General features: G+C 43.6%; 2 protein-coding genes and 1 long non-coding RNA gene across 9 annotated transcripts in view; 2 read left to right on the plus strand and 1 right to left on the minus strand.

Moving 5' to 3' along the window:
• Positions 1-16,950, plus strand: part of PANK1 (pantothenate kinase 1) — a 35,699-nt gene extending 18,749 nt beyond the window's left edge. For 5 of the 6 annotated variants that reach the window (XM_028729725.2, XM_028729727.2, XM_077930466.1 and 2 more), the window contains exons 2-7: positions 2,103-2,455; positions 5,850-6,103; positions 7,276-7,452; positions 8,934-9,057; positions 13,219-13,344; positions 15,359-16,950. In XM_028729725.2, coding sequence (XP_028585558.2) covers positions 2,103-2,455; positions 5,850-6,103; positions 7,276-7,452; positions 8,934-9,057; positions 13,219-13,344; positions 15,359-15,418 — 1,094 coding nt within the window. In that variant the 3' untranslated portion in view covers positions 15,419-16,950. Of the gene's footprint in view, positions 1-2,102; positions 2,456-5,849; positions 6,104-7,275; positions 7,453-8,920; positions 9,058-13,218; positions 13,345-15,358 lie in introns of those variants that run through there. The other variant, XM_077930464.1, reaches the window with a different exon arrangement.
• A 5,256-nt stretch (positions 16,951-22,206) lies between these two features.
• LOC114597305 (uncharacterized) lies at positions 22,207-24,266 on the minus strand. Its single transcript, XR_003706782.2, has 2 exons — positions 23,970-24,266; positions 22,207-23,361 (listed from the first exon to the last, which is right to left on the minus strand). It is a non-coding gene; the product is annotated as an uncharacterized LOC114597305 (long non-coding RNA).
• Positions 24,267-24,737: 471 nt separating this feature from the next.
• Positions 24,738-26,077, plus strand: part of SLC16A12 (solute carrier family 16 member 12) — a 41,171-nt gene continuing 39,831 nt past the window's right edge. For both annotated transcript variants that reach the window (XM_028729721.2, XM_028729723.2), the window contains exon 1: positions 24,738-24,929. The gene's annotated coding sequence lies outside the window, so the exon portion shown is untranslated. The remainder of the gene's footprint in view (positions 24,930-26,077) is intronic.

A 26,077-nucleotide genomic window follows, 5' to 3' on the forward strand; every position in this document is an offset into this window, starting at 1 on the left:
ATAGTTCTCTCCCAGAATACAGAATGACATTGCAATGCTGCGTGCAGCCTATAGATGAGTGGCCTTCTGCCTACTCAGTAGTCAATCCCATTGAAATAGAATCCTAGGCATGTGTACTTCAAAGCAGTGTTAGAAACTGAGACCTTAAGCATGGTTATGGGTGTAACAGTGTCTAGGCACACTTTTCTTATAACAAGAATACAAAGCTGAAAATGAATGAACTGCAGCTAAAATATTATGTTCATTTTTCACATGCTCTAGTAGTCCTTCCCCTGACCACCCCCTTAATGCTCTTAAGAGGGTCTCTTCTCTAGTCTTCAGAGAGTGGCTGGAAGTGGGGAGGCAGAAAAAGGTCCTCCTTTCCTTCCACTGCAGTTTTAAACTGAAATCTTAGGGCGCAGTACGGTGCCCAGAACTCAGAAGCTGACCGTGCTAAAGAAATTCCCTTTTGCAAAGTGCGCCTAGAACAATGGGAGCTTCAAACACTTCTTCAATGTAAATCCCACTGAATTCAGTAGGATGTACTCCCAGGATTGTAGTCCTTTATGCTATAATTGATGTGTGGAGCGTGAACATGGGCTTGTGGTGGTTTGGGGGCAGCCTCAACACAGAAAATGGATTGTTCAAATTGACTTTCTGTTTAAATGTTTTCCAGTAACAAATAAATAAATAAATGTAGTTTATTCCAACAACGATGCATAAGCAACACAGAGGATAAATTATGTAAACAGCCCATATGTTTCTGGTGGCATCTTATCCTTTGACGGGAGGCTGTTTTCCATCTGTTTCCTTGTTCAGTTTGGAGCAACTGGTTGGGGCAGGCATGCTCCTAACACCCCCTGTAGCGCTTGTGTCAGTTCCAAAAATAGAACCAGAGGAACTATTTTGGGAGCGTTGTTTCCCCAAAGGAGGGAGACAGGGAAAGCGATTGGCCAGGAAGTGTTCTTCCCTTCCCTTTTTATCCTGGCTCATTCTATTCAGTAATTCTAAGAATCAACCATAATAACATACTGTATACCTGCTGTGCGTAGATCCAGATTTGAGGAGGTGTTCGTAATAAGAAATACGTAATTCTACATTTGTGTGCTGTTCCTTTGAGTTTGAACGTAAGGCTTAATAATAGGCATGGGTAAACAATTCCATGGGCAGTGAGGGTGGTGGTGGCAGTGCTGCTTTTTAAAAGTAGAATAGTGAGTGGGCTGCATCCTAGAACATAGATATCTGCTTGCTCTTTCTTCCGAGCACAAAGTATTCCTGCTGCTTTGCCTCCATCAGCCCCAGCATTGTGGAAACCTGTGCAGGTTATCATTAAGACGGAAGTTGCTATGGGAAATAGGGTTGGGAGGTGATTGCTTTTCACTGCTCTGTTTTCCATCTATGTCAGGAAATACCTGTATGCTTAGTACTGTGAATGTGCCTGGCACAACAGGATAACATTAATTAAAAAGGGACAAGTCTTTGTCCTAAGTTGCTTACAGTCTAAATTTTAATGAAACTGGGCAGAGATGATAGAGGAAAATAAACAATGGGTGGAAATATTCAGAACTTGCTGATACAACTCTTGGAAAAGTGGTGGTGGTGGTTGTTTTTGCAGCCAACTGGGGGTTAGGAGAATGCATATTTGTGACCGAGCTTACTGGTTCTAAATTCTGAACTACCATTGTAATAAACAATTCAGTGATTTTGCATGCTAAATATGCATGTCAGGCTCAGAGAGAGAGAGAAGTATGGTTTTAACTGTCTTGATACGGTTGCTTTGAAGAGGTACTAAATAAGTAACCAAAATATGATTTGTGCTTTGCTGCTTATTATTGAATTATATCCAAGAGAGGACCTTTAAACTTTCTGTGGGACTCTATCCCTGCTGGAATCCCTTTGCTCCCACCCCCTTCTGTAATGGCATCCTAGGCCACCTGAAACTTCACTTAAAACACACAAACAAAAGCTTTCAGATACATGGGCATGAATATCACTTCCAATCAGCGCCACGTTTCTAAGCTTAATGGCTTTGTTACCCTTAAAGTCCCACCTTTAGAAATACTTTAAGAATGCTCACATTAATTCTTCTTTTTGTTTCCCTTCTATTCCTGCCCCTTCTCCAGCGTTCCCCTGGTTTGGCATGGATATTGGTGGGACGCTTGTGAAACTGGTCTACTTTGAACCAAAGGACATTACCGCTGAGGAGGAACAGGAGGAGGTGGAAAACCTGAAAAGCATCAGGAAGTACTTGACTTCCAATACAGCCTACGGTAAAACTGGGATTCGAGATGTCCACCTCGAACTGAAAAACTTGACTATGTGTGGGCGGAAAGGGAACCTTCATTTCATCCGTTTTCCAAGCTGTGCTATGCACAGGTTCATACAGATGGGTAGTGAAAAGAACTTCTCAAGCTTGCACACCACGCTTTGTGCCACGGGAGGCGGAGCTTACAAGTTTGAAGAAGACTTTCGAACGGTATGTTTTGTTTGCACAATGTCTTGGTTTAAGGAGCTCTTTCCTACCCCTTTCCTGGTGCTGCCAGATCAAATACAGGGGGTGTATTTGTGTCAGTCAGACCTTAGGACGTCATTGTTTATTTTTGTCACTCCAAGCCAGCAAACCTGCCTTTAAGCTTCAATAAGTGCTAACTGAGGAGAGTAGTTAACTACAAGTGCTAACTACTGTCGGTGTCTCGGGGGGGGGGGGGGGGAGAGATAAAGGAGGCACAGGGGTGGCAATATCTGTTATGCCGTGTTAACACATACATCACGCTCAGAATTTTCTCCTTATATTTCTTATTTTTATCAGTATTAAGACTAAATGCAGGAAAGCACAGCTTCGACTCAGCATGCCACACAGCCTCAAACTGTGTATTGTAGTCGGAGTCTGTCAACAAAGCAAGTTCCCGTTTTTTTGTTAGCAGGCATTGGTGTTCCATTGGGGTCAGGTTGACCGTTCCTTGTTGGTGTTTTTGTGGACATGGAGGTTGTGCAGCTGCCTCATGATCGGGGAAATGGCTATAGTGTGCTTCTACCTGCAGCTTTGTACACAATCAGATTATGGGGAGCAACTGAATGCATTTTGCAGGTATTCCTCAATATGTGGTTGCTGTATGTGTGTAAAAGATGTGAGGGCAGGGCCGATAGGTTACCACTGAATTATAGGATTACACATCCATGCTTTTTAAGGAAAACTGGCCGCTTGAGTGAGTGGTTAAGAGGGAGCTCAGTGAACTGGTTTTCTGAATCACTTCAAGAAACCATACATAACTGGTGGTGCTACTGCTTTCCTTTCCTCCAAACATGGCTGTCTGCTCAGGTGAGCCGTAGTTGTAGAACTATAGGCATGACACTTAATTTAAAAGAAAGAAAACAATGCTGGACTGCAGGTTGACTTTTTTAAAAAAGTTTCTGATTTAAATAGCTGTATGGAGATCTTGTACTGGGAGCTCTGGTATTTTCTGAAGATTAGCAGGAGTTGTTGATCTATAAATTTTGCAGAACGTTCTTCTCTGGCTGCTTCCAAAACTTTGCCTGAAGTCAGGAAGTCCTGTAAAAAGATGCCCAAACCCCCAATGTAATTTTTCTTTGAGTGATACCAGCTGTTCCCATAGGCACAGTAACTACCATATTTTTCGCTCTATAGGACGCACCCGACCATAGGGCACACCTTGTTTTAGAGGAAGAGAACAAGAAAAAAAATTTCTCCCCCTCTCTGCTCAGCGCCCCTTCAGCGAAGTGGCAGGAGAAACGGAGCCCCTTCCATTTCTCCTCCCACTTTGCTGAAGGGGCGCTGCGCAGCTCTCCCTCTCTGCTGAAGCCTGAAGCCTTCAGAGCACAGCACGAGTTCCTGCTGCGCTCCAAACGGTTCATGTGGCTATCCCTGAAGCCTGGAGAGCGAGAGGGGTCTTTGCGCACTGACCCCTCTTGCTCTCCAGGCTTCAGCGAAAGCAACATGAAGCCTCCGGAGCGTGGAGGGAGCGCTCCCTCTGCGCTTTGGAGGCTTCGCGTTGCTATTGCTGAAGCCAAGGAGCCTGCATTCGCTCCATAGGACGCATACACATTTCCCCTTAATTTTTGGAGGGGAAAAAGTATGTCCTATAGAGCGAAAAATACGGTACTTCCTTGGCCTGCTTTTCTTGTTTAAAAGTACAAGAGAAGCATTTGTTTTTCAAAATCACACAACCCCTGAACAGATTCCACTAAGAATTCAGGCAGGTCTGTGTCAACTTACAATTCTCAGAATGTTTACAGTGTTTGCTGCTGTCCTGAGGCAATGGGTGAGGCAAGGTAAGTAAGATGATACTCTTTCTGTATTGCTTTCTGTGGGTGAGCATGCCGCTGAGGATTATGTAACACATGCACACACGTTCTTTTGTTTTTCACCTTATGGCACCTTAATTCTAGAAGAGAGGTGGGAACGATTATTCTCTGCCGACTTTTGAAGTGTCAGTTAAAACCCCCACCCAACACAATTTTCAGAGCATGCATTATACGCAAACAACGTATGGGTTTCAGATTGTACGTTTCACTAACGAATGGATCCCTCCAGGGAAGGGATGGTAACAGAGCTGTTTCAACACTGTAACAGAAGCAGCTGATATTTCCAGTCCTGTGATGGACTACAGTTTCAGTTATACACCCTTCATTCATTATGCAAAACTCAATTATATTGCCTGTGTGGTTGTAGGTTGACTAAGAAAACAGACCAGTTCTTGGTACGTGTGTGTGTGTTTTTGTTTTCATGGTAAAAACTAGTCCTCTTTCCCTACCACCCACAACTATAATGACTAATGGGAACTTCAGTGCAAAGGTGGATTTTTAATTAGGCTCGACTTTTGTGTGGTGTTTTGTATTCAACTGCACAAATTTTGTTCAACCTGAGGGATTGGCAACCGTTGGCCAGGGAGCTCAAACCCAGGGTGTGTAATTCAGTGGATTATTTGCTCTTCCCTGTGTGCATCTCACGGCTGCAGATTTGGTACCTGAGTAAAGTAAGTGGGGATCAGCACCAGAGGTGTGCAAGGGAGAGAGCATATCCCCAGGCTGTTGGTATTCACACTGGAGCAGAGGTTTTCAACCTTTTTGAGCCTACGGCTTACTTGACCAACTGCATTCTTTCTGCAGTTCCTCTGTGGGGAAACATGCTGCAAGCCTCAGAAACCCAGTTATGTCACCGTTTGCCTATAGAGCTGGCAGCTATATGGCACACGGTTTGAAAATCTCTTCACTAGAGAGAAGGCCTTTTTTTCTGTGAGGCAGTGGACAAAGGCCATGTTGCCTGTCCCTCAAATTTGAAAGGTCACATTTGTTTTAAAGTTGCTGTTAGGCTGGACTTTGCTGCATAGCTGGTGGCTTTATAATTGCACTTTAAAGCTGGCAACATACATTGTTATGGGAAATGAAAATGTTTGAGGGCAATATTGCTTCTCATAAGTTACAAAAGCATTTTGTTTGACTCATCTCTTGGAAAACAGGTTGTGTAGGCTTTGGGGACAATATTAAAAATCTATTTGATTTCAGGTGAAAGTGGGATGGGTAGATCCTTCTTTCGAAACCACTTAAGATTTCCTTTAAAAAATCCAGCAACTATGGTCTGTATCGCAGTGTCTTCAAGGAGCGAAAAACAACAACCCCCAAACCTCGAAATGCACAACATGGCTTGACCTTGTGATGTGCTTGTTTTCATGCTGATGGCCAACCTGCTTGCTTGATTATGAACTTCCTGTGCAAATACTTCTTAATTACTTTAGTGATGACCTGTTGTGCAACTCAAACAGTACAAAGTACTTCAGCAGGGCCTTTTGACTCTTCCATTAGGTTTCTTAACACTGTATCAACGAGTGTTCATTTATTAACTTCTCTTCCAGATTGCTGACCTCCAGCTTCATAAGCTAGATGAGTTGGACTGCTTGATCCAGGGCCTGCTCTATGTGGATTCTGTCGGTTTCAATGGCCACCCGGAGTGCTATTATTTTGAAAACCCCGCAGATCCTGAACGGTGTCAGAAAAAGCCTTACTGCCTTGATAATCCTTTTCCTATGTTGCTGGTTAACATAGGCTCCGGGGTCAGCATCTTAGCTGTGTATTCCAAGGACAACTATAAGAGAGTTACGGGGACCAGGTGAATATACTACCTGCAGGAAACAGCTCTTGCTAAAAGAAAATACCAACCTGTCTAGACTGGAGGTTCTGAATTGTTTTATTATTTTTACAGAGGGCCTCCTGAAGTCAGGTTAATGCTATCTAAACCTCCTCAAGCATATGTGAGGCAGAAAAATAAATAAAATGCCCCTGAGCTGAGGCTTCAGAGCTAAGGGACACCATGGCGCAGCCTGTGATTTGAACCCACCTTCTTCCCCAGAGCTACTGAACCACACTGTATGGATCTGAGACCAAAGCAGACTTCCCCACTTAATTCCACAGGACTGTTAGCCAACATGTTTGAGCAGAATGTTCTTAAGAGATCTGCAACTTTTTGCAGGTGTGATATCAACAATTTATTGCTTTAGCTTAGCTTGAAAATCAGATTCTTGAAAAGTATTATCTTCAAACAGGGTGTCTTCTAGAAATCAGGTACTGCTCCTATCTTCCTTCCTGCAAGTCTGACAATAGATTGATTCACACAGAACGATAAGGCATGGTCAATGGCTTATCAGGATTTGAACAGGATGCTGGTGGCAACTGCTTGATCCTTCCTGCTTCACTCCTCCCCTGGTACCAGCAATAAGCCGTGAAACACGGCTTGTCATTGTGGTTTGTTTCTCCTTAAATCACTGTTGTTTGCCAACATGAAGCTGTGACTTCTTGTTGGCTTTCTGATCATGTTTTTGGGGGACCGGTGGGAGACACAATCCCAGATTTCGACATAGTGACAAACCAAGGCTTTATGACTTGTTACTCCTGCTCTGACCAGGGGAGCCATGTCTGATTACATTTGAACAGAACACAGTCTTCAGATTACAACCAGATGCACCATACCTTAAGCTATCAAGATGCAGTTCCTCCACCACCCTTTAACCAGTGCATCATAGTGAAGTTTCAGTTTGAGGGGCTTTCTTGAAGAAAGGCATTTGAAGCTTGCCCAGAGAATAGGCTATTTAGGAATCCAGACGGTTGTTACTAACAATTATTATTTATTAAACTTGTTAGTTGCTTTGAAAAAACCCAAACAAAAGTAACTCAGAGTGACTTACAACAATAAACAAATAACACATACAGCAAAAACAGCATAAAACAAAACAAGAAAATCTGCAAGTTGCAAGTTGGCTGAAATGAGTCTTCTCTTCCTCCTAGTCTCGGTGGTGGTACATTCCTGGGCCTGTGTTGTTTGCTGACTGGCTGTGAGACTTTTGAAGAAGCTCTGGAAATGGCAGCTAAAGGGGACAGCACCAATGTTGATAAGCTGGTGAAGGATATTTATGGAGGAGACTATGAACGGTTTGGTCTTCAGGGATCTGCCGTAGCATCAAGGTAAATATCAACTGCTCATATATAAATGAGTTATTGCAGATGATGGGAGATTACTTAGATCGGGGTTTCCCAAACTTTGCTCTCCAGCTGTTTTTGGATTGCAACGCCCATCATCCCTGACCACTGGTTCCACTAGCAAGGGATAATGGGAGTTGTGGTCCAAAAACAGCTGGAGAGCCAAGTTTGGGAAATCTGGATTTAGATATTGAGAGCCTAACAACATGTTGCATGCAACCAAACCCAAGTAGGTAGCTATTTTGTTCTTCAGGAAAAACTGCTTCAGGAGGGACAGGAGTAGAAAGAAGTGTGTGTGTTTTCCTTACCTGTTGCTTTTCTGTTCCAAATTGTCCCTGCTAAGCTTTTTTCCTGCACATTTGAAATACCACCGGGGGGGGGGGGGCAGATCACTGGGGGTTAATTTGGAGTGGATAAGAGGTTTTGTGGAAAAGGTTTTGCATGCGTTCTGCATCAAATTGGACCCTCCCAAAACAGTTTTCCTGAAAATAAAGTTTGGTTGCCTGTGTTTGTATTTAAAATTATAGCTGGGCCTCCATGTGTAATGCTTATGTGGGTATAATTAATTATGTGTACTGCTTAGGACCCTAGTTTGATTAATTTCAGCTCACTTGTATCATATCGCTTTGCTTTCAGGATGCGTTGCTTGTACATTAATCTTGCCTTGAAAGGAATTTTTTACTTCTGTAATATCCAACAGCTTTTCTGTGTATTTCATACCAAAGTTAATAGCCTTTAAAGCAGGGGTGGCAAACTTCCACCTGCCCACCTGCCCCCATGTGTGATGACAGGTGTGGCGCAGGTAGAGAGGCGGTTGGATTGGCTGCTTGACTGTGTTCCTCATGGGGAAATTGATCATGCAGTGGATCACTGCAGAAAACAGGGTTGCACTTACCGTCTGTCAGAGGAGAGGCGAGGAGCCCTTCTGAATTGGCCGCATGACTTGAGTTCTCCATGTGAAATGTGCTCACGCACTGATACCTGCAGAAAGACCTATGTCAGCCGTTTGCTGAGTGTAGGGCTGTCAGAGGCCCTTGCACCATGGTTCCCAAGTACCTGACAACCCGCTGACTGTCAGGCAATTGGGAAGCACTGCACAAGTGATGTTGTCAGGTGAGCAGGACAACCCATGCCAGCCATATGATGTAAACTTGTCTGCTTACCTGTCAAAGTTGGCCCGCAGACGTTGCAAGACTCTGTTATTTAGGAGAATTGCTTACTACTAAGTATCCACAATGTTTAAAAAAATGGTAAAAGCTTTCAATATGAAATTTTGTAATTTTGTAAGAGGGTGGTGCTAGCTCAGTAAAGTTAGTTGACGTCCTCTGTGTCTGTGTGCGTGTCTTGCATCCTGCGATGGTGACGCCTGTTTGTCCCGGGCAAACTACTGAAAAACGTATTTTTTAGAAACCTTGGCCTTTCTGAAAAATGTAAGAAAGATCATATCCTCTAGTATTATCACACAGCTTCGGCAACATGATGAGCAAAGAAAAGCGAGATTCCATCAGTAAAGAGGACCTAGCAAGAGCGACCTTAGTTACCATCACCAATAACATCGGCTCCATCGCTCGGATGTGTGCTCTGAATGAGGTAAGAACATGCTGATTTTTTTGAAAGCAGCTGTTGTGCTACTGCCTTACTTTGATCTCTGGTTTTGCATTAGTTAAATACCGAAGGACATTTTTTTGCAGTGCACACCATGCTCACATGTGAAGCTTTGACAGAACGATCCACAGAGTTTTCTTTTCAATGGCTAAAACGAACAGAATCACAGTGCCTCTTCATTCATACAACAGTGCTTGACGTCTCCTGGCGAATTCTTATAGTTGAGCACCAGCAATGGAATCCCACCTCTGGCAAAGCCTGCTTCTCAGCTTTGTCCTTTTAGACCACCAATATTAACAGTGTAACCATGTGAACTGATGTGGTGGTGAATGAGGCTGGTAGTGAATACTACTTTGTACTCTGATAGGTCCTTTGTGTGAAATTCTTCCTGAATGCTTGCTGTCAAATTGGTTGTCATTCAGTCAAGCATTCTGGATTTTTTTTTATTTCTTTTGGGCTACCGTCTGGAGAACCCTGTAGCGTCCAGAAACTTCTCTGCATTCTTTTTAAGGTCAACCCACAAGAGCTTCCAGTCATATTCATATGCCTGATGGAACCTGGTTTGATAGTGGTGTTGACTATGGCATGGCACCTTTGAAGGTGTGCATTTGTTAACTTGACACCTGCAAGTTGGCGCCAGTGCAGTGCAGAGCTAGGAAGAGCATCACTGTTCAGCAGTGACGCTCAGTGGTGGCTTTTGGCAAGTCAACACCTGTAGTTGTGAAGCCAATACCTCTTGCCAAGGGCATCCTTCAGCCATTGAAGCAGCAGCTGCTCTAGTGTTTACTTTCTTGTTCTCTACCCATTTCCCCCCCTTTTGTGTTGTTTCTACTAGACTTATGAGTCTGCGGGCAGGGACAGTCTTATCTATCTATAATTAACATTTCATGTAAGCTCCATATTTTACTTCCTGTTCATTTAATTGGCTGCGTCACTTGTTGAGGCAGGTAAACTCACAACAATGGAATACTCCGTTGCAAATAATAATAATAATAATAATAATAATAATAATAATAAATAATTATCTATACCCCCCCATCTGACTGGGTTGCCCCAGCCACTCTGGGCTGCCTCCAGCATATACAAAAACATAAAACATTAAACAATAAAACTTCTCAGTACAGGGCTGCCTTCAGGTATCTTCTGAAGGTTGTATAGTTACTTATCTCCTTGACATCTGACGGTCACAGGGTGGGTGCCACTACTAAGAAGGCCCTCTGCCTGGTGCCCTGTAGCTTCGTTTTCTGCAGTAAGGGAGAGAGAGAGAGAAGGAAAAAACACAGGTTCGCTGTTTTGACAACAGCCACATGTCTGCCATAACTTTGGGGCATTTGGTGGAGTTGCAGAAGTCTAATATATAACAAACCCGGCAAATCCAGTACATACAAATCCATTTGTTAATTGCTTCAGTGTTGGCGACTGAGAACGTCCTGAATGATGATAAACCTTTTGTATCGAAGTATTGTTAGAAGCTTCTCGGGGAAACAAGTAGTCTTTCTCTTTGCTTTCAGCTTCTTTACAGTGTTGCCTTGTGGCATGGAGTTCAAGCAGCATTGTACAGGGCTATCAAAGCATAGAGAGTTAGCTGCAGTGAGCAACACAGGGTACATTTAAAATGAAGAGACTGATCGCCACTTGTAGACTGGCATATTTGGTTTTGGAAGAGGATGATGGTGATTTGCTTGTGAAAGCATGAATATCACGAAGGAACTTGTGATACGATACAAATATAAATAGATGGGATTGCACAGATTCAGATAAACTGTTACTATGAAATTGCTATTATTTTGCTACGTTATGAAATTGTTGCTATGTTATTGTTTTGCTATGTTATTATGAAACAGTTCTTGTGGTGATTGTTTGAAATGCATCCCTGTTGCTTTGTTGTAAGCCACTTTGAGCATGATATGTGTGCGGAATAGCGGCATACAAATAAAGGAATGAGTTAATGAATTCTATTTGACAAGGGGAAAAATGGATTTTAGGGATCTCTACTAGCTCCTGCATCCCAGTTGTCTTCTGAACCCAGCAACATTTTTGCAAAGGTCTGGAGTTTGTTAATCTATGGCTCATTTCGTATGTTCTTCCAAACCATTATTGGTACCTTAACAGAGATTTGAACATGGGAAGCTTGCCTATTACAAAGCCAAACTTCTGTGCCTCTGTTAGGTGGAAGGCAAGTAGCAAATTGTTCTTTCCTCCCTAAGCTCCCCATTTTTTCTTAAGACCATGGTTGAGCCATGTACATTTTTACATGGTAAGACAGCTAGCTAAATAGATTGTGTTATAGAGAATCCCTAAGTCATCTTTAAAATGAAGCCTCCATGTTTCTATAAACATTTAGGATTTTTGTTTGTTTGTTTTAAAAAACACTTCTAGAAGCTTAAGTAGTAAAGGGCATGGACTGTGTCCCAGCAAAGGTTTCACTCAATTCAAGATGGGTGGCCTCTAAGCGGCCATCACTTAGCTTCAGATTTGGGGATGGAAGCAGCACCAGCCCACTTAACAGGGTACTCGTAAAGATAAAAATGTTCTGAGGGGGTTTCAAAGAGAAGTTCAAAAAAGCACCATACAAATGCCAAACTAAGTATTTTCTGATTTTACTGATTGGAATGTCGGAAAAGCACTGAGTTGTCAGGGGAGGCAGACTTCAGATGTGCTTGATTAACACTAGTCCTTATCACATTAGCACCTGAAAGATTTCCAAGCAAAAAATAACTTGCAGTGATTCATAAGAAGAGGCTGGTGCTTATTTAGTCACCCAAGCCCCCAAGGGTGTTAATTGGACTGTCAGTTTGGGACTGAAACTGCACTGTTGGGATTTACACTTTGACCACCCTAGGTAGTGTGAACTTGAACATTTTTTGCTGTCCTGTTCTTTCCAAAGCAGATCAGTCATGCTAAATACTGATGGATGTGTGTATAGGATTGGAGCCTAGAGTGTCTCTCCCTTGCTGTTCTCTTCCTTAGTTTGTTCATCTATCACAGAATACGTATCACAATATGTACGGGTGGGAGAGAAGATGGGATAGTATAGTTTTTTGGTGGCTATCTGGAGGACATTTGGTAGGTTGTGTTATCATGGGGGCTGCTTGCTTTACTTAAAAATGTAGTTGCTAAGTGAAAATTGTCCACAACCTCCCTAGGGGGTCCATCCACCTGGTACACAGGCTAAGACCCTACCTGCCCACAGACTGTCTTGCCAGAGTGGTGCATGTTCTAGTTATCTCCCGCTTGGACTACTGCAACACACTCTACGTGGGGCTACCTTTGAAGGTGACCCGGAAACTGCAATTAATCCAGAATCCGGCAGCTAGACTGGTGACTGGGAGTAGCCGCTGAGACCACATAACACCGGTTCTGAGAGATCTGCATTGGCTCCCAGTACGTTTCCGAGCACAATTCAAAGTGTTGGTGCTGACCTTTAAAGCCCTAAACGGCCTCGGTCCTGTATACCTGAAGGAGCGTCTCCACCTCCATCGTTCAGCCCGGGCACTGAGATCCAGCGCCGAGGGCCTTCTGGCGGTTCCCTCATTGCGAGAAGTGAGGCTACAGGGAACCAGACAGAGGGCCTTCTCGGTAGTGGCGCCCGCCCTGTGGAACACCCTCCCATCAGATGTCAAAGAGATAAACAACTACCTGACATTCAGAGGGTATCTTAAGGCAGCCCTGTTCAGGGAAGTTTTTAATATGTAACGCTGTACTGTTTTTAACACTTGATTGGGAGCCGCCCAGAGTGGCTGGGGAAACTCAGCCAGATGGACGGGGTATAAATAATAAATTATTATTATTATTATTTTATTATTTTATTATTATTATCCCACTGTCAAACAACTCTTGACGGTCTTAATAGTACTATAGTCAAACCTTTTTCATTCGAAAATGGAGCCATTCGGGAGCCGAGGTTTGACTGTACATAAAATTCATAACATTGCCCTCAAAAATAGCGATCTAGTTTAAGGAGAAAAGTTCCACTGGTGTACAATCCCATTTAAATAAGGTAATCTAGTTTTGATTGTCTTTCTGATGCTTTACTGTTAGGAGACATCTGATGAACACTGAATGAATATCATAGCTGTGAATTCCATAAGTTTTAAGCTAAACATGGCACCCTGTTGAATGTATATATTTTCCTATTATTTGCAGAACATTGAGAGGGTGGTGTTTGTCGGAAACTTCCTGAGAATCAACATGGTCGCTATGAAGGTACTTGCATATGCCATGGACTACTGGTCAAAGGGACAACTCAAAGCTCTCTTTTTGGAACACGAGGTAAAGACTGTTCAAAAGAAATATGTATATATATTTAACTTGGTTGATCTGCTAGTGAAGTCTGCTAGGTTTGAGTTGTGATTGGGTTTTCTCCAGTTCCCAAAATGTAAATAGAAAGACCCATTCAAATATAGAGGTGATATCTGCTGTTGTAGTTTATGTGCAGCCAGCCAATGACAATGGGAAAGGAACACTTTTAATTTGGGATAATTGATGGGTCTTAACACAACTGTGCAGGGGTGGGGAAAGGCTGTGAACTGTAGAAGTCCAATACCTAATTAGTATAGAAGCAATGGAATGCAAAAATCAAATCTTTTGTGTTATAGAGTCGAATAGGAGTTTTTGTAATTAGTTTTCATGAATGCAGGTGCTTGGTAGCGATAGATCTGGGAATAGATAGTGATAGATTAACCAGTTTGCTGTAGTGCCCAGGACTATACTATCTTTGCAGTACAGTGGTACCTTGGTTCTCAAATGCCTTGGTTCCCAAGCACCGAAAACCTGGAAGTGTTCCTGTTTTCAAACGTTTTTTGGAAGCCAAACGTCCGGTGCAGCTGTCGGCTATTGTTTCCGGGGCGCCTGCACCAATCAGAAGCCGCGCCTTGGTTTTTTAACATTTCGAAGTCAAACGGACTTCCAGAACAGATTAAGTTCAAGAACCACGGTACCACTGTAGTTAGTTTAAACAACCCAGCTTGGGTTACTTTGGTATCAGGAGCTACAGCTTTTACTTTCGCTGAATGTGATTTGTCACGTCATCCAGACAAACCCTGTGGTTGCCATTAGCTATTGTTATTTTCAAACAAGTCAACTTCATATCATAGTTAGAGAAGCGGGCTTGTTTAAACTAACAGTTGTTAAGATTAACCACGGAGTCTCAACTAAGCAGACAGCTTCTAAATGCCTCCTAGACAGGTGGAAGAGGAAAGGGCAAGCCTAAGGCTTGCTGAAGCTCATTCCTGCTCTTTGATTTTGTGCTAAATTATGGTTTAGCATGACATGTAAACACAGCGCTCTCTCTCTGTGTGTGCGCGCGCCACTTGAAGGCTGTTTTAATTCATTCAGAGGGGATGCTGTCTTCACTGGGTGAACCATTGGGATGTAACAGCTCCTTCCTCTCCACATAACCCTTTCTGGCTCTTTCCAACACTGTGGAGAAAACTGCTTTACTCACATGGTGAAATGGTGCAAACAATTCAGCACATAGTTAAGGTTCTCATGCTCTGTTAAAGTAGTTTCCAAATGGCACCTGTAATGCATAAGAAGCTGAGCCATGCCCCCCCCCCCATTTAACCAATTGAGAGTAGAATGATAAAGCTATAAGAAACTGTGAAATCTCCCTTAGGGCCTGTTTCCATACCACACCATACTGGCAAGCTTAGATGTCCTTGTGACTCTTATAGCACACTTATAGAAGTCTCTATCCACGTCCTCAGGTGTAGGGACTTGTACAGCAACCCAGTGCCTTACTTACAGCTCAGTGCAAGTAAAATACAGGCAAGGAAATTACCTGTTTATGTTACGATGGCTCTCCAAGGGTCCAAACATTTCTTCCACTGGAAGAAGTTCCAAATGACATCCAGTGACATATGCATGCAAACAAAATCAGTTCTGGCTTTTGCGTAGTTGGGCCCAGTGTATTTGTACAAAATGTGGAATATTTATGTCATCTTTTACTGGGCCCAACTACTTTTAAGCGTTCAGAACTTCTGAGAACAGCTCTACTGAATAGACAATATGCTTGCTTGCTGCTCCCAGCATTCACTTGAATTTCCAGTAGAATTGGCCCTGGCTGGTATGGATTCCTTCCTTTGCTCTCAAACAGCACTGTATTTTGTTTTGCAGTACCTGCTTGTCTGATCTTTCAGATGTTTTCAGACTTGCACCTTTGTTTAAAGAGAGAGAGAGAGCATTTGTTTTATGTTGTGCTGAACTCATTGACTCTGTGACAATTGGTTTGAGCTCAAATAACATTACGTACTAACTCCTTCCTCTCCTTTCAATAACTTTGAAGGGTTATTTCGGTGCTGTTGGGGCCCTTCTGGAATTGCTTAAAATGACAGATGATCAATGATGAAGCCTCCAGGAGCCCAATGCCTGTAGAAGCTGCTACAAGACGGACAGCTGCTAGGAGGATGGAAAGAAGCCATGATGGACACTTGTACCTGCTGGATTTGTAAATAATAATTTAAACTCCTTTTAGCTGATCTTTTAACTTTAGGGTTGGACATTAGCTTCAGAATTCGTACCAGGAATCTAAAAGAAAAAAGAGGCATTTTTAACTGTATAAAACATTTTTTTAAGACAAAAAAAAATGTGCAATGTGGCCAAACATGGCAGATTTTTATGGATCGTATCTAAAAAGTGGATACTGTGTGGGAAATGGACCTAAGGTATGTGACGACACTGGTTTTATTTTATTATTTTTCTTCTGGGGTTTACTGACCTAGTGTGATATAATTATTCTTTTAGTAATTGCTCTAGGAGATTTTTTTTATTAAATCTTTCATGACGTTTCATGATTGCTGTTGGTTTCAGGTGAAACCGCAAAACTAGTATATAGTGTGAGCAGTAAAGTAATGAATCTTGTTGCCTTCATTTTTATTATTATTATTATTATTATTAAACCGTGTTTCCATCTTCCCCAAACTTTCTTGGACTGCCCATGTTGTCATCAAATCCACCGAAAATAGGAAGAAGACTTCAACCTTTCCTTTCAGAAACTCGCGCACAATGAGTTATCTATTCCTTGTAGCACCGGAAATCCTTATTTGTGGTACGCTGAGCTGGGGGGGAAAAAAGATTATTGGGCCATGGGCAGGGGGAGGGCTAGTTCTCAGTCTGCAGATGACGTGGTAGACCTGTATTCTTACATACCTGAATGCACCTGCATGCAAAGAAAACATATCTCTTCCCCTCTCATGCCAGCATTCTACATGCAGATGTATTTTTCTTCTTTTTTCTTATGGAGAAGCATTCAATCCTGTGAACCCCCATCTGAAATCTGAAAATGGTACAATCCAGCAAGTTTAACCACCTCCTCTGCTGTTTGTGAGAACTGGGCCTTACTTAAAATACATTTTTAGTATGCTGAAAAGTTCTTCGGCTGTTACAAGACGAATACCATGCCATATATCTGACACTTTTAAAAATGTCAAATGTGTCAGACCACATGTTGAGTATTAATGTAAACTATTTCTTCGAAGTTCTTATTGATATTTACCACAAGGAACAAATGATGTAGTGGTATAAAATGTTCAAATTTAAAATGTTTGAGTAAATTAACTACATGCCCTGGCTGATCAACTACAAAAATTATGGACCTAGCAAAGAACAGATTAATTTCCTAAGTTCCTTTCTACCCTGTTGATTCACATTGGAAAGACGGTTCTGTTTTTGCAAAATGTAAAATGTCCGTCACGTGGTGGCGGGTGATGACAGCATTAGCTTTAAGGAGCAAACTTTTCTCTAATAAATTTGAATTATTTGTTTGGAATACAGTATTTGATTTCTTTACCTTGAAACCTTTAATAAATTAACACTAACTGTTCACTTACCTGGCTGAAATAAAAATAATCCATTACTGTTGTGATGGCTTTGAATGCATCCGTGGCCTCCTTTTCATTTAAGAGCTTTACAGTCCTGCTTTTCTTTTTAGGTTTTCATTACAGGTGCTTATTTGTTGGATTGTTTAAAAAAATGCAGAAGGGGAAAAAAGAAAGCCAGCTGAACACAACACCCAAAGGTGGACAATCCAGTTCCACACCTAAATCCCTGCCATTATACCTAAAATACTGGATATAACATTTGTGGGCGGAGTTATAAAGTAGCATTTATGAACACCTACATACATTACAATAGGTATATGGACAGGATGAGCAGCAGCATCGAATACTCTTTTCAGGGTGGGGGAGGCATTTAGAGGCTCAACAAATACATGAATTTAGATACAGTACTTTACATGTTGTCTACCAAGCAACTCTGGAGCTGAGTATATATGTCCAGCAAACCCTGACAGAACAATGCAAAAAGCAGCAGGAAGTTTAGGCGATGCAGAGAAAGTAATTTACTCTTGTCTTTTGGTGACACCTGCCCCCAGTCAGAAAATGCCTCTTGTGTTCTCCTCACGGAGGCCTCTTCAAATGCAGTACAGTGGTACCTCAGGTTAAGAACTTAATTCATTCCGGAGGTCCGTTCTTAACCTGAAACTGTTCTTAACCTGAAGCACCGCTTTAGCTAATGGGGCCTCCTGCTGCCACCGTGCCATCGCCGTGCGATTTCTGTTCTCATCCTGAAGCAAAGTTCTTAACCCGAGGTACCATTTCTGGGTTAGCGGAGTCTGTAACCTGAAGCATCTGTAACCCGAGGTACCACTGTATTGTTAGACAAATCTCTTTCTTGCATGCTTTAATTCTTCCAGTAGAGGGCATTGTTGGACAGGAGTTTGAGGTTTTCAAACACATCTCTTGTGGGATTTTGTGATTTATAAGAACTGCCAAAATTCTTTCTGACAGTTTGTTTCTATTTTGTAAAAAATAATAATAGACAAGCTTATTCTCAGATTCAAAGGCAGATTAAAAAATAATAATATAGAATGCGTTGTGTATATAAAGGGCCAGAGAACGAGAATTGTGTCTCTATTGTACCCCCAGACTCGGAGGTCAAATGTCTCCTTGTAGTGGCTCTTCACTGGACGTTCAGTCAAGAGTCTTTCCCAGCTCTGAAGAGCATTGTATATGAAGTGGTGAGAAAACCGGGCTGCAGCATAACGTTAGCGCACAGTCCAACTGGAGCTTGCTCCCACAGGAGGCAGTGATGGCCACCAGATTGGATGGCTTTAAAAGACAAATTTCTGGGGGATAAGGCTATCAATGGCCACTAGCCATGGTGGCTATGCTCTGTTCCATAGTCTGAGGCAAGAAGGTTTCTTAATACCAGTTGCTGGAAACCACAGAAAGTGCTCATGTGTTCGGATCCTGCTTCAGGTTTTCTCACAGGCACCTGGTTGGCCTGATCCGTAGTTAACTGTAATAGTCTGTTCACACATGTAAGTCACCCCCACTGTTTAAGGTCCCCAGATGATAGAAATACTTGTGTGAATCAGTTCTGTGTCAGCCCTTCATCTGTAACATGGAGGTAATAATGCCAATCTGTTTTTAAAGGTGAAGGATTTTCTGAAATGATTGTATGGAAGGGTGCTACATACCGTATTTTTCGCTCTATAAGACGCACCAGACCACAAGACGCACCTAGTTTTTGGAGGAGGAAAACAAGGAAAAAAAATATTCTGAATCTCAGAAGCCAGAACAGCAAGAGGGATCACTACGCAGTGAAAGCAGCAATCCCTCTTGCTGTTCTGGCTTCTGGGATAGCTGCGCAGCTTGCATTCGCTCCATAAGACGCACACACATTTCCCCTTACTGTTTAGGAGGGAAAAAGTGAGTCTTGGAGAGCAAAAAATATGGTAAATGCTAAATTCTGTTAGTTGGTTTTGAGGCATAATCTCCATTCCTTTCAATGAGGCTTAAACAGGTAGTCTTTGGCCGACTTTGTTTGAAACCCTTCAGGTGCAATAAATCAGACATGTTTTTGTATGTCCAGATTTCACTGGAAAATATCCTAACTGGACACCTTATGTGCTGTTGGTGCATGCAAGAGCAATTCTGCGGAGAGCAACATGTCAAAGTAATTGCAAAGGAACGTTGCTTTTAGAATGTTTTTGTGTGTGCCAGGTAAGGGAAAACAATAGCTACATGAAGTATGTCAGAAAGATTTGAATCAGAGACAAGAGCTAACATGCGTTAAATTATTTTTTATCTGTCACTTGTATACCTACCCCTGCTATTGTTGTGTGCTGTGTTTTCAAAACAATTAATGCCAATGTTGAACAGTATGTTATTTCACTATAGCTAAATATTTTTTTCCATGCTGATGGTGTTTGAAGGACTGGACAATATAGGATTTGGCTCTTGTTATTTAGGAGTCCACTTGCTGTATGGCCTTTTCAGTGCTGCCTCTTGTGAATCACGTTGTGGTGAGATGCCTCTGGGTTTTCTCTTTTAATTAAAACTTGCTCTCTGGTTTTTAAACACCCAAGTGAACAGAGTGCTACCACAAAGAAGTGTTCTTGTTTCATGGGCCAAGGGAAACCTCAGAAGTGGTCTTTTAGCTCACACAGACACAGTTATAACTTAGCTTAGTGTTGTGTGTGTACAACCACACTTTTCATTTGTGTGCTCTACGGGGAAATGTTGTAGCTCCTAAGAAGACTGTCCATAAACACCCAGGCTTTAGGGAACTAGATATTGCCCACAAGCCATATGATTTAAACTAGTGATTCCCAAACGTGTACCAATGACTTGTTTCTTTTGAATAGAAGCCCACCGCGCCATTAGCCTCTTTGATATACTGAGAGACACACGTACAGCTGAATGAGTGAAGAGGGCAATAGACTTATGAATGTGGTGGTCACTTTTTAGAGATATGGAATATGTGGCTTGAGTAAATCAATGCACGCATGGAACATAGTTGTGTGAATGTTAGCTAAAGTCAAAACTCATCCAGTCTACACACACACACACACACACACACACACACACACTGCACCTGCTGCTGATTGGCTTGCAACCAGTAGTGCCAGTTGAGACAGCTATAGTTTACAAGCTGCTGACCCACTTGGCCCAGGCAAAATGCTGTGACAGGCATCTGACTCTGGCAAGGTGCTGAGAATCTTCAGCAACACCCATATGGTGCAGACTTCTGCATACAGTGTTTGTTGCACATGGCCAAGCGATCTAGAGATCAGTGTGAATAGCAGCTGCCATGCTAGGAGCTTTACTCCCCAAATTGTTGTTGTTGTTTAGTCGTTTAGTCGTGTCCGACTCTTCATGACCCCATGGACCAGAGCACGCCAGGCACTCCTGTCTTCCACTGCCTCCCGCAGTTTGGTCAAACTCATGCTGGTAGCTTTGACAACACTATCCAACCATCTCGTCCTCTGTCGTCCCCTTCTCCTTGTGCCCTCCATCTTTCCCAACATCAGGGTCTTTTCCAGGGAGTCTTCTCTTCCTGTGAGGTGGCCAAAGTATTGGAGCCTCAGCTTCACGATCTGTCCTTCCAGTGAGCACTCAGGGCTGATTTCCTTAAGAATGGATAGGTTTGATATAATTGCACGTATAATTGCACAACTCCCCAAATAGAGTTGTGCAATTATACATTGCATGGAGGATGCAATGTATGTTATGTCTCTGCTGAACCAGAGCAGGCACCATGCACTTGTTGGGTCCTAGATCCATTAAGGAACTCACCAACTGAGAGCCCTCTTGGCACAGGATCCAACAGGTCAAAGGTAGTACATACTATCTCTGATATGTCCAAGCCTTATTAGGAGTCCCTTGTGACGGTATAATGAATTGAGGGCAGTTCCTTTCCCCTAAGTTCCTGTGTGATTACTTTCTCCCAATTTTAAAGTGTCATTGAGTAGACAATTACATTAGGAAAGAAAATAAAGCCTCAAAATATTTTCTTTTCTTGTGATTTTGACATTTATGCCAGAAGACAATTATTAGAGGCCTTACAACTTAACAGGCTCAATTCTATGCCACCAATGGCTCAGGACCTGCTCTTGGACAGGAATGATCAAATTACTTTAATAGTGGCTGAATTTTTGAGTGCTGTCCATGTAGAAAGACTGGGCCATTATAAAGAGATTTAGTGGTTCTTAATTGATTGGTGATGTGATAGTGTTATATTGTATTATTTATGCAAATTGATTTTCTCTGGAGTTAAAGATCTGACCTTGTTATACTGAATTCATATTTTGCACAATTTGTATAAGGAGTTTGTTTGATAATGTGTGGTTTGCTATGTCTAATAAAGGATAAAGCCCCAAATTAATCTGGTACGGTTAACAAGGAGTGGATGCTATCTGCTAGGTCTTTCATCAGGCCAACAAGTATTTAATCAAGACACAGAGTTTGAAAAACTTCCTCTTCTTCCAAGGCTTTTTGAATAACAATGGGTCTTTCGGCTGAATTGTGAAACAGAAGTGGGTCTTCATTGAACAGTATATTGCATTTTTAAGCATGTTTTGTTTTTATATACAGATGGGTAGCCGTGTTGGTCTGCCATAGTCAAAACAAAAAAAATTCCTTCCAGTAGCACCTTAAAGACCAACTAAGTTAGTTCTTGGTATGAGCTTTCGTGTGCATGCACACTTCTTCAGATACCTGGTTTTTATATGTGGTTTTATGTGTTGGTATATAGTGTGACCTGCCCTGAGAACATCTTACGATGAAGGGCGGGTTATACTTGTGACATGTTGTTGCTGGCATCCCTCTGTCTTGAGAGACAATGGAATGTACCTCTGGGGGTGAAGTCAAACTGTGACATTAGCCACATTGAATATAAAAAAAAAAGTTGTTACAAAGGAGGGAGAACCAGTTTTCTTTTGATTTGCAAAACTTTCTCTAACTTGAACCCTTTTAGAGTTGAAGGAGCATGGTAGAAATCTCTTGTCAATGATAATGGTAATAATAAATATTAACGTGTAGAAATAAGATTTTTTTAAAAAACAAAAACAAACATAAGATTAAAAAGGGCAGAGGGGAGAACTGAAGATGGTTTACATCGGCAAAACATTATGATATAAACCCCCCCACAAAATTCCTTAAACCACAATCGTAATAAAATACAACCCAAGGAGCTGAAAATTCCAGCAAGGAACAAAAGCAGCATTCCACAAGACCAAAAAACAAGAGGGACTAGGACCATCAGAAAACCCATTTTCTCAGCTACGGACTTCCTTGAATAACCATGTTTAAAGCAAGTGCCTAAAGCTTATATAGTGCCATTTTTTAAAAAAACTGAAAGCGTCCTGCAATGGAGATCAAACATTTAAGTAAACAACCTCCTACTTATCTTTCTTGTGTTCTTTGAAATATTTCCTGGTAACTCCCTTTGATGAGCATGTGACAGGCAACACAAATCTGCGCTAACATATCTCTGTGGGTGTTTGCTTTGGCACATGTTAATCTGAACTAACAAGTTACTTCCCCCAAGTAATTTACTTCACACCTGCCCTTGTGTTAAAGGGTTTATAATGAATGGCCAGTCAGCTAGCCAGCCTTCATCTCCCCTGGTTAACATAGGAGAATCAGATGTCACTTATTTTGGTGGTTATTATTATTATTAATTTTATTTTATGATTATTATGACTGCATGGTGGGTCAGCATGATGGGGCATCAGTCAAGGGCCCACTCAGAAGAGCCCCCTGGACCTGCCCCTCCTGCTCCCCATTGCAACCTGCTTGGTTTCCTGCATCTCTCTCATTTCTGCCTAGGCAATGGTGCAGCAGCAGGCAAAGGATCAGTCTGCCTGGCATGCAAGCAGGTGATAGCCGTGATAAGGAAAAGCAGCAGCTGGTGATAGTGTTGGTGAAGAGCAAGACTTGCTGTGGGAAGCTTATGGAGGATATCTAGCCAAAGTCCCTCCCCCCCAAAAAAAATCCCTTGAGCCATCCCAATTGGGAGCTGTCATCTCTATCATAATTCTTATTGGCGAGTTCCAGTAACACCCACATGAGCGCTGCAACTGAAAGGGTGGCATACATCCCATGCGGCAGTGGGGCTGCAGACTCACAAGCATCCATTTCTTCAAAGGCTTTCAGGCTGGGCGGGGAAGGGTCCTGGCCAGCAACTAGCTGTGTTTATGGGGTTGTCAGAGGTGGCAGTGATGCTCCAGCAAAGACCGTCCTCAACCTCTTGTGGCTTAGAGGGAAAGGTGTGGTGGCTCCATTGGCACTGTATGGATGCCTTTACTAAACACAGAAAGCATCATGCAAGAGAAGATCTCTTCTTCTAGCATACTTCATGGCCTTCCACCCTGGTCTCTGTATGCAGCTCTTGCAGATGTGAGGTCAAATATACTCTGCAATAGATTCAGTTCACTTTGGAGCGTATCAGATAGCTGTCAGGAAATGGGTCTTTCTGCACTCTCAAATATGTCGCCTGGAGGATCTGTACAGAAGCAGAGAATGAAGCTGCCTTACATATAAAGCTGCCTTATCCAGAGTCAGGCTATTGGTCTAGCTCAGTAGTCTACACTGACTTAGGAGCAGATCTCCAGTATTTCAGGGAGGGGTCTCTCCCAGCCATACCTGGTTACTCTCAGCTGGCTGGGCCAGGCACCTCCCCCCCCCCTAGATTTGGGAACCAACTGTTCTGTAAGGAAGAGCAGCTTTGCGGGTGTTGGCACTGCAGAACCAACAAGGTGGTGTCGGATTCCGGCAAGGACTCAGAGCGCCAAGTCCTCATCCTTTAAGGTCAACAAGGTATGGCTCAATTGCAGCAACTTCCAAGAAGGCCGGCTACACCAGGCTGTTTCCCATGAAACTCACAGGGGCTGCACAAGCACCATGTATGTAAAGCCCTTGCCTCCCACCACCCTAAAAAGAATCCTGGGAACTGCAGTTTGTTAGGATTCTGGGAATTGTAGCTCCCGAGAGGGGTAAACTACAGTCCCCAGAATTAATTTCAGGCTAGCCTACGCCACAGACTTATTGTGAGGATAAAAGCCGGCGGGGGCGGGTGGGGGCTAGAGAGAGAAAAATGTAGGCTGATAGTACCTTGAGCTCCTTGGAAGAAAGGCAGACTATCGCCACCCCGAGTAAAATCTGAACAAGACCAGTGAGAATTTCGGAGCAATATTTGTGAAAAGTCCATTCTTAACACTGTTCTCTCGCTTGTTGCTTTTCCCACGAGGAAGGGCAAAAGAGCCCCGAGAAGCTTCTCCGCGAACCACTTTGAAAGGATGTGTCGCGGCTCCGGCGTAACCGATTGCGGTGAGGGAAAGGCTCTTTGCCTATGCTCAGAGGCACTGTGGCCTTTAGCCAGACCTTTCCCTTCCAGGACGGAGCCACCCCGCCTTCTGCCGCTGAGCAGATACAACAGAGCAGCAAGCGAGGGCTTTTTCTCTTGGGCACCAACGTGGCCAAACCAGCAGAAGCAAAACCTTTTCTAGGGCGGGAAAACGCGGCGAGACGAAACACGCTTGGCTGTGGGCGCGGCGGCGGCGGCGGGCGGCTTAGCTCTGTCTCCCTGCCTGGGCATCTCCCTGTCCTCGGCGCCACTTACTCCCGAGTAGACATGCTTCGGCGGGGCTCTGCGGGAAGCCTCCTCCCTCCTCTGCCTCCAGCTCGGCCCCGCTCCCCTCCGGCCTGGATTAAGCAGCCGCTTGCTCCCGCCCCCGGCTGCTCTCCGGCTAAATCTCCGCGGTGCCGAGGGCCCCAAATAAATCCCGGGGAGGGAGGCCGGCCCTGTAATCCGATTCCCGGCAGGGCGCGAGGGGGCCAGGCCTGGGCAGAGGGCTGACTTCCCCGCCGCCCTTGATTCCGCCACACAGACGAGCCGGGGGCAGCAGCCGGAGCTGCAGGCTCCGAGGAGGAGCCGCCTCTCATGCGCTAGGTGACCCTTTCTCCCCGCCCTCGTCCCCCGCACAGACCCGCACGCAGCCCGGCTGCCCAGAGGAGCCACGGCGACGGTGGAGGTAGAGGGCGCGTGCCCGCGCGGCTACAAGACGACCGCAGGTGAGCGTGGGTGTGTGGGGCGTGCGCGTGTATATATGTATATTGCCTAAAGGGTTGCTTGCCATAGAATCCTAGAACTGTAGAGTTCGGAAGAGGGACCTTGAGGATCATCTAGTCCAGCCCCCTGGACTCTGCAGCTGCCTCCCACCCCTTAGATGGATTGAACCTTCAGCCTCGGTGTTATGACCAACACCATGCTCTAACCAGCTGAGCTACCTTACCCAGGTGTGCAGTAGCACTGCTGTGGCTTTAAAGCACAGCTGCACACGCCAGGCGGAAATTCAGCTGGTGCAGCCTTTCAGCAAGCAACATTGTAATAATAATATTTCCCAGGAAGGAAAGGCACACACCTGTTTTGTGTTCATGAGGGGTGGAATGGCAGGACAGGGAGCAATAGCGGTGATATATAACTTAAGCATCCTTTTTTTAAGAGTGGGAAGCCTTTGCTCGAATTATCCATCTGGTCGTTCATATAAGAGCTTACTGCCTAACATAGGAGCTGACTCCTGGGGGCCGAGGTCCCTTTGCCCCCCCCCCCCCGCAAAATTGAGGGGGCTAGAACTCCCCAAGTTGATGGGCATTGCCATTCAAATGGTATGCACCGTGCCATGTGTTCGACTATGTGGGGCAGGGTCTACCTGACATGCGCTCCCCCTATATTTTATTCAAGTTGGCCCTCCTGCTGCCTAACTTAAGAACCGGTGCCTGAGGACTGCTCCGGGTGACTAGCTTATTGAGCATTCCTCCGGACTTCATTGCACAAAGGTTGCCCGAGGTTAGATTATGTCAGGTCTTGGTTGAGCATTTGTTCCGATTCCTTTCAAGTTTCACCATGTCCTAGCATCCCTCTCCACGAAACAGGTGATAGTCAGGCAGCACCCTGAGTTTTGCTTGTTTTCTTTCTCCCTTCCCATCTCTTTTTGTTTTTCCCCTTTTGTGTTGTGTACTTTAGATGGGAAGCCTGCAGGCAAGGACCGTCTTGTTATCCTTGCTGTTATGTATGTAAGTTGCTCTTGCAGGCTTTTTTTGCTTGAAGAACAGAGTGAAAAATGCTTAAAATAAATAAGTGTAAGGGAAGTAGGTTGAAGGAGAAAAGGTGGCTGGTTGGAAGTGGAGATTAGGCTGGAGCAGGAGGTGGGAGATGTGTG

This window comes from Podarcis muralis, chromosome 6 (assembly GCF_964188315.1).
Source record: "Podarcis muralis chromosome 6, rPodMur119.hap1.1, whole genome shotgun sequence".
Classification (NCBI taxonomy): Eukaryota; Metazoa; Chordata; class Lepidosauria; order Squamata; family Lacertidae; genus Podarcis; species Podarcis muralis.